The following is a 9,168-nucleotide window of genomic DNA, read 5'->3' on the forward strand; positions in this document are numbered from 1 at the left end:
TTTGCCTACATTCAGTTTGCCTACATCCAGTTTACCAACAATTCAGTCTGACTTCACCCAGTTTGTCTACGTCAAGTTTACCAACAATTCAGTTTGCATACTCTCAGTTTACCAACAATTCAGTCTGACTACACCCAGTTTACCAACAATTCAGTTTGCCTACACACAGTTTGACTACATTCAGTTTCCCTACATCCAGTTTACCAACAATTCAGTTTGCCTACACACAGTTTGCCTACATTCAGTTTGCCTACATCCAGTTTACCAACAATTCAGTCTGACTACACCCAATTTGTCTACATCAAGTTTACCAACAATCCAGTTTGCCTACTCTCAGTTTACCAACAATCCAGTTACCTACACCCAGTTTACCAACAATTCAGTTTGCCTACATCCAGTTTACCTACAATTCAGTTTACCTACATTCAATTTGTCTACATCAAGTTTAAGAACAATCCAGTTTGCCTACTCTCAGTTTGCCTACATTCAGTTTGCCTACATCTAGTTTACCAACAATTCAGTTACCTACACCCAGTTTACCAACAATTCAGTTTGCCTACATCCTGTTTACCTACAATTCAGTTTACCTACATTCAGTTTGTCTACATCAAGTTTAAGAACAATCCAGTTTGCCTACTCTCAGTTTGCCTACATTCAGTTTGTCTACATCAAGTTTACCAACAATTCAGTAACCTACACCCAGTTTACCAACAATTTAGTTTGCCTACATCCAGTTTACCTACAATTCAGTTTACCTACATTCAGTTTGTCTACATCAAGTTTAAGAACAATCCAGTTTGCCTACTCTAAGTTTGCCTACATTCATTTTGCCTACATCCAGTTTACCTACAATTCAGTCTGACTACACCAAGTTTGTCTACATCAAGTTTACCAACAATTCAGTTTGACTACACTCTATTTGCCTACAATTCAGTTTGCCTACATCCAGTTTACCAACAGTTCAGTTTGACTACACTCTATTTGCCTACATTCAGTTTGCCTACATCCAATTTACCAACAATTCAGTTTACCTACACCCAGTTTGCCTACAGTCAGTTTGTCTACATCCAGTTTACCAACAATTCAGTCTGACTACACCCAGTTTGTCTACATCAAGTTTACCAACAATTCAGTTTGCCTACTTTCAGTTTACCAACAATTAAGTTTGCATACATCCAGTTTACCAACAATTCAGTTACCTACACCCAGTTTGCCTACGTTCAGTTTGCCTACATCCAGTTTACCAACAGTTCAGTTTACCTACACACAGTTTGCCTACATTCAGTTTACCTACATCCAGTTTACCAACAATTCAGTCTGACTACACCCAATTTGTCAACATCAAGTTTACCAACAATCCAGTTTGCGTACTCTCAGTTTACCAACAATAAAGTTTGCCTACATCCAGTTTACCAACAATTCAGTTTGCCTACATACAGTTTACCAACAATTCAGTTTGACTACACTCTATTTGTCTACATTCAGTTTGCATACATCCCGTTTACCAACAATCCAGTTTGCCTACTCTCAGTTTACCAACAATTCAGTTAGCCCCACATCCAGTTTACCAACAATTCAGTCTGACTACACCCAGTTTGTCTACATCAAGTTTACCAAGAATCCAGTTTGCCTACTTTCAGTTTACCAACAATTAAGTTTGCCTACATCCAGTTTACCAACAATTCAGTTACCTACACCCAGTTTGCCTACATCCAGTTTGCCTACATCCAGTTTACCAACAATTCAGTCTCACTACACCCAGTTTGTCTACATCAAGTTTACCAACAATTCAGTTTGACTACACTCTATTTGACTACATTCAGTTTGCATACATCCAGTTTACCAACAATTCAGTTTACCTACACACAGTTTGCCTACATTCAGTTTGCCTACATCCAGTTTACCAACAATTCAGTCTCACTACACCCAGTTTGTCTACATCAAGTTTACCAACAATCCAGTTTGCCTACTTTCAGTTTACCAACAATTAAGTTTGCCTACATCCAGTTTACCAACAATTCAGTTACCTACACCCAGTTTGCCTACATCCAGTTTGCCTACATCCAGTTTACCAACAATTCAGTCTCACTACACCCAGTTTGTCTACATCAAGTTTACCAACAATTCAGTTTGACTACACTCTATTTGACTACATTCAGTTTGCATACATCCAGTTTACCAACAATTCAGTTTACCTACACACAGTTTGCCTACATTCAGTTTGCCTACATCCAGTTTACCAACTATATAGTCTCACTACACCCAGTTTGTCTACATCAAGTTTACCAACAATTCAGTTTGACTACACTCTATTTGACTACATTCAGTTTGCATACATCCAGTTTACCAACAATTCAGTTTACCTACACACAGTTTGCCTACATTCAGTTTGCCTACATCCAGTTTACCAACAATTTCAGTCTGACTAAACCCAGTTTGTCTTCATCAAGTTACCAACAATCCAGTTTGCATACTCTCAGTTTACCAACAATTAAGTTTGCCTACATCCAGTTTACCAACAATTCAGTTTACCTACACCCAGTTTGCCTACATTCAGTTTGCCTACATCCAGTTTACCAACAATTCAGTTTGACTACACCAAGTTTGCCTACATTCAGTTTGCCTACATCCAGTTTACCTACATCAAGTTTACCAACAATTCAGTTTGACTACACTGTAATTTGCCTACATTCAGTTTGCCTACATTCAGTTTGCCTACATCTAGTTTACCAACAATTCAGTCAGACTACACCCAGTTTGTCCACATTCGGTTTACCTACAATTCAGTTTGCCTATAAGTCATTTTTGACAATTCAGTTTGCCCTCATTCAGTTTGCCTACAATTCAGTTTGCTGACATTCAGTTCGCCGACAATTCACGATTGTCTAAATTTAGTTAGATAACAATTAAGTTTGTTTACACTCAGTTTACCTTCATTCAGTTTACTGATCATGAAAATATCTCCTTCACTCTGCTCATTACTGTGCACTGTGAAATTGCGACCCTTATGTTACCTGACGCCTCATGTGCACGTCACCTCTTTTGAGATATCCGTTGATATGATGCATGTAATATCGCCTGTGATACCCGTATCAAATACAATTAGAAATAATAACACCAAAAATAGAAAGATTTTCAAAATATTTTATGCCCAATATACTTGCTTTAAAAACAAAAAGAATCTGAAAAAAAAGAATAAATAAGGAAAATGAGTACATTCCAGCTCTCTAGATACAATGCTGCTTAACTATAATCTTGTCCCATCTTCACGTACTTCCACTTATATACGGGGCGGTCGGGTAGCTTAGTGGTTAAAGCATTCGCTCGTCACGCCGAAGACCCAGGTTCGATTCCCGACATGGGTACAATGTGTGAAGCCCATTTCTGGTGTCCCCCGCCGTGATATTGCTGGAATATTGCTAAAAGCGGCGTAAAACTCACTCACTCACTCAACCTATATACTTTTTGACTTTGCACATGGATCCGCTATATTATCAAGGAGTTGTTTTCTTTAGTAATGTGTAAGTGAGTGAGTATGATTTTATGCCGCTTTTAGCAATATTTCTGCAATATCACGGTGAGGGACACCAGAAATGGGCTTCACACATTGTACCCATTCGGGAATCGAACCCGGGTCTTCGGCGTGACTAGCGAACGCATGACCACTCCGACCGTCCCTTTTGTAATGAAGATAGCATAAAGGCTCAATGTAAATTAAAGCGACAAAACCTTTTCCATATTCATAAGAAATATCTGCCAAAAGCAGAGGAAATTCTACGATACCGACAATATCATGAAAATTTGTTTATGAATCACTATCAAATAGTGATGGTACCAGGTGTTCGCGAAAAGGTGAGCGCAACCTGCCCTACCGGTGGCACCCGTCACAAACACTTTTAAAGGCTTTTAAGTTGTTCACCTGAGAAAAAACACGGGAACATATGGTACAAAGTCAAAATAGGGAATTGAATCCGACATCATTTTTGTGACTGTTGTGTCAAATTTGGAAATCTCCTACCATCAAACTTTTTGAAAGCTTTATTGAGGCCTTGAACTTTGTAACTTTGATGAAGCAACTTCTGAGCAAGGGGCGTTTGCACAAACTAAACAGTGACTGGTTTGTGATAAATTGCAAATCCCTTCAATTAATAATATTTGGGTGACCATTTGGTTTAGTGATACTGTGTTGTTTCTACCACTGTCACTGAAAATAACTGTTTGTTTCCATAATTATATGCCTGAGAAATATCTTGTTGAATAAACATAAAAAAAAATTATGATAGTGGTTGAGTCATAGGCCTACATGACCTTCTGGAGTTTACACAAATATTCTCCTTTTCATGATGCGTTACAGGTTACACCGATTTCATATCACATAGACACCATGTATTAACGTTAAATCAATACATAAGAACACACTTTGACAAAGTGACAATGGATGCATTTCCCATTCAATTACCTGCAAGTTTAATAGTCCATAATTATTATCTCGTCACTTCACAACAAGGAGAAATAAGACTCGAGATGGCGTTCACCACACATTCAAAATCCTCGGCCACAAGGGACCGAACTCTTAATAATGGGACCTGCTCCCCAGCATTTGAAGCAGTTGGGGGTTGATGTTCAAGTCGGAGTTCCCTCCCCTGGAGCTGAATAAACACAAACCGAAAACTATCGGTCAAAATGCAAAACACCGGAACCGCTTCGACATCAACGCCATTCTTCCATGCCAGCTGTTGAATAGCACATACTTGCAAGACAGACTGCACAAACGCCTTTTTATCCAAACTAAAGGGAGTTTTGGCTTCAACACAGCCAACGGGTTTACGGTTTTCTTTTGAAATAAGATAATCAAACGTCCCGTTTGGGAGTCGTGTCGATTTGAAGTCTCTCTCAGTTTGCAACCTTAGGTTGTGAGCTTTACAAACTTCAAGGAGCAAACGATCAATGAATATGCGAGCGTCGCTCTCTTTGACAAGACAGCTCGTTATATCCTTTAGAGAAACCTCTTGGAATTTCAGAAGGGTGTCATAATGTTCCTTAACCAGTGAAGGTAATTCAGCACCTGCATCTGACGGTTGGTATGCGAGCTCAAGGTCTTTGACACATGTTTTAAAGATGAAATATTTTGAAAGCATCCTTAACGTCCATTTGCTAACATGATTGGATCTATCACAGTAAAACAGTGTGGAGGGTTTTCCCCGTTTTACGACAGATAATGGTTGTTCCTTGATCTTATCTTGTGAATAAGACAACCATTCAAATTTGAGAAGTTGGAGTTCTTTCTTGAGTGGAGTCTTTCTTTCTGACTCCTCAATTATGTCATCTTCAGCAGTCACGTCTATTGGGTTCATTTCCATGCCAATTGTGTCGCCACTTCCGTTATCTCTGGAACTAACGTCATCGCCATTTGCAAATTTCAAGATATCCAAAATAGGAGTGTCACAAGCGACACTGTTAAAGGGTCTAAGCTTTGATTTTCTCTCTGAATTGCCAGTCACGTGTGTAGCTGATCCAGTTCTAAGGCCATCCGTTGAAGGGTCGTGGGCCTCTAGCTTTTGTGCAAAATCATCTGACAGACATGTACAGGTATCAGGGCTATCAATCGCGTCGTCTTTTCTGGCAATTGGTAATTCTGCTTTCAATGATTTTAGAAATTGTTTCCAGCAGTCCAAGTTGGCTTTCTGAAATAAGAATAGCTGTCGTTACTGATTGTCTGAAAGAATCATGAAAACAGTGAGTAAGATAATGCTGTTGCACAGTAGCAGGTGAGCAAAATTCCAACTAGTCACGAACTAAATAATTACTACAGCCTTAGACAGGTAGACCTCAACAAAATCAGATCACAAAGCGGACATCTCATTACAGACCACGTCAGAACGAACTTTGACGACCCAATGAAATGACTAACAGTGCGTCGACATAAGCCAGTCAAAAAGCAGCTGTGTCGAACTTTCCGGCACTCATTTCAAAAATATTTTTTATCCGTTCTCAATTAAAATTTTGAAAACAGAACAAAAGAAAATATATCATAGATTGCCGAGATTGTATGGCAGTACGTCCCACGGGTCTGTGGAAAGTCTCTTCTTTTTCAAATGTTTATTTTACTGTTTCGGAATCCCCCGTGTTACCCTTTTGGAGGTTGCATGAGGAAATGCATTAGGAAATGCATGCCGACTTTCACTTTTGCGATCTCGTCAGCGTCACTCTGATTGGTCGCATGAAAGTCGTTCTGAGATGATATGTAATGATGAGGTGAGGTGAAATGGGGTTTAACGTCGCGTCCAAGATTATTGCACTTATATAGCGACGTCCATGCACGTGTGTGTGTGTGTGGCTGCTTGTACTAGTGCGGACTGATGCCGATTTATAGTGCTAGCTCACTGAGATACCATGCTGCAGTTTAACATGAATACCCCACTCAGACACAGTATACTGACTCCGAGCCGACCAGTCCTTGTTTTAGCCCCTTAATGTCGAGCGCCAGACAGGGTAACAACAAGTACCATCTTTTAAAGTCTTTTGGTATGACGCGGTCGGGGATCGAACCCCAGACCTTCCGCTCTCCGGGCAGACGCTCAACCACTAGACCACGGAGGCGGTCGATATGTAATTGGATAGCCTCAGATACTTGTGTAGCTGTAGCGAGCACTAAGTTCTGATTTTAAAGAGATTGTTGCAGAAGCAACGTTCCATGTCGCCTGAGCAGGATGATGCACAAAGAAACAGGTCACACAGGGAAATTAGAATGAACCACCGAAAAAATATACTTAATAGATCGGGCGGACGGGCTCAATTTCTTAGTTGAAGAAATAAATAATTTATATTTCATCAATTAATATTTGATTATATGCTATCATAAATTGAATTATTGATTTCAGCAAATTTTATTTCGTCTGATTTATATCTACCACCAATTCATTTTTTCACAAGTTTATTTGTTTGAAATACGTAAATAAAAGCGACAAAACCCTTTCCATATTTATAAGAAATGTGCTACTATCCCGACTATATCGTGAACATGAGTTTATGAATCACTATCAAATAGTAATAATACCAGGTGTTCGCGAAAAGGTGAACTGCCCCACCGGTGGCACAAACACATGATAAGGCAAAAACACGGGGAAATGTGAATCTTTATGCATAGATCTAAATATGAAATAGATGAAGCGGCCTCACTGGTCTTCTTTATTTCTAGTTCAGGTAGGTAAATCCTTGGAAGGGAATTGACTATTTTATGGTTATTGAACGATATCGTATAATCGATATACCTGAAGTTAAACTTAAACTTCTTGGCCAAGTTACCTTGTTTTGAGCATCCTGATTCAAATGCATAAAGTAACAGATCAGCAAGAAGAGGAGAGCAACTGGAGCCTATGGGGATGATCAAATCTATTTTTAGATATCAATAAAAGATGATGCTATCTCATACTTATATAACTGCAACCATTGAGAAGTGCAAAGATTCAAAGTTATAAGGAATATTGGGAAATGGATATGACTAGTCTATGTGTTAGGGGGTTGGCGCGCGCGCGCGCTCCTCTGATACGTAGTGAAATGATGTTTGTGTTAGTATTTTCACCATCGGGGCGGAGGGGTAGCCTATTGATTTAAGCTTTCGTTCGTCACCTTGAAAGCCCGGGTTCGATTCCCCTCATGGGTACAATGTGTGATGCCGCCGTGATATTGTTGAATTATTGTTAAAAGCGGCGTAAAACCATACTCACTCACCTTATTTACTATCATATTCCCTATTTTATTGTTTTTGTTTGTTTGTTCGTTGTTTAACGCCACACTCAGCAATATTCCAATAATCTGACGGCGGTCTGTAAATAATCGAGTCGGGACCAGACAATCCAGTGATTGACATTATGAGCATCGATCTATACGCAATTGGGAAACGATGGCATGCATCAACCAAGTCAGCGAGCCTGACCACCCAATCCCGTTAGTCGCCTCTTACCAAAAGCATGGGTTGCTGAAGACCAATTCTATCCCGGAATCTTCACGGGACACATATTTTATTATTCTAAGCACCTTGATACTCACAAAAAATGCTCTCTTTTTTACTACATTTAATGCTCTACGGTATTTTTTTCTGGACTACAGGTTTGCAATGGCCCGATCGACCTTAATTAATTAGTTTAAATACGTGTTCACATATACTTATATTACCATGTGGTAGATGGGGAAGTGGGCGTGGTTTCAAATGTGCCATTCGTTTTATCACTTATTTACTTAGTTCACATCCATGTCTTGTGTAATATCTCTGAGTCAGGTTACTAAATTGCATGTCCTAACGTGTTATTAATGACAAAAGCGACGCCCAGAACAAGCATATCGCAACTACTGTAAACCAAAAGTAGGCTCTTTCTCATTGGATAACAAGGGAGTTAACTTTGACCCTAAATATATCATCCTGGTCGCGATATGAAAATCGCATTTGACAGTAAATGAGTAATATCAGGAGAAGAAGGCAGAAGACAAAAGACCAAACTACTTCACTCACTGTCTCGGCATCCTGCGACATTGTTGATGATGCCCCCAGTACAAGAGGCGTTCTCCCTAATATATAGGCTTCCTGGTTGTAGGTCTGCAGATAGGCTATATGTGTGTACACTGCGGGGGAAGCATTATACTACTCGTATCAGTAATGCTTGCGGTGTACAGTGAGCCCGGAACATGTATGGGGTATTCTACTTAGATTCAGGCGAATCAGACGTCAGAAGTGCGTCAGACGTCAGTCCCATTCAAATGAGACGAAGTAGCTTTCGCTGAACAAAGATCGTGATACGACAGCAATCAGCTGCGTCACCGCGCCTGACCTTCCGCGATCTATTAAGTCGCTTCTCGCGAAGAGCAGCTGGCCGTGGACCTGTTCTAACATCAAACCAGATCAAAAAGAAGGCGTTTATAGTAAACTTGAATTGCTTATATGGCGTTTTACATACTCCACCCTGAATACATTTTAATATGTATATACTAATTATTCACTAGTCTGTAAAAAGAAACTGGCTTTTTAGTTCAGGCAAGGAGTGTATATGAGGAAAGAGTCCAAAGACACCCATATATCTTCTATATACGCTGTATTTATGTCTCTCTTAGGTTCATGTCATGGCGTTTGAGTATTCGTACTCTGTCCTTTTTTTCCTTCATCTATTGAACGAT

At 39.7% G+C, this 9,168-nt stretch overlaps 1 protein-coding gene across 1 annotated transcript; it reads right to left on the reverse strand.

Annotated features, from left to right (window-relative positions):
* Nucleotides 1-3,129: 3,129 nt before the first annotated feature.
* Nucleotides 3,130-8,671, reverse strand: LOC124141237. The gene is made up of 2 exons (XM_046509181.2): nt 8,510-8,671; nt 3,130-5,684 (listed from the first exon to the last, which is right to left on the reverse strand). Exons 1-2 carry the CDS (start codon nt 8,528-8,530, stop codon nt 4,485-4,487), a joined length of 1,221 nt encoding a protein of 406 aa, XP_046365137.2. The 5' UTR covers nt 8,531-8,671; the 3' UTR covers nt 3,130-4,484.
* Nucleotides 8,672-9,168: the final 497 nt, after the last annotated feature.

This window comes from Haliotis rufescens, unplaced genomic scaffold, assembly GCF_023055435.1.
Source record: "Haliotis rufescens isolate VD_foot unplaced genomic scaffold, xgHalRufe1.0.p SCAF_12, whole genome shotgun sequence".
Lineage (NCBI taxonomy): Eukaryota > Metazoa > Mollusca > Gastropoda > Lepetellida > Haliotidae > Haliotis > Haliotis rufescens.

Bases quoted from the DNA above. Each gene is read 5' to 3' on its own strand.
- LOC124141237 (XM_046509181.2), bottom strand. From the start codon at position 8,530: ATGTCGCAGGATGCCGAGACA. The intron at 5,685-8,509 runs GTGAGTGAAGTA...TTCTTATTTCAG, and splicing joins TGTCGCAGGATGCCGAGACA to AAAGCCAACTTGGACTGCTG.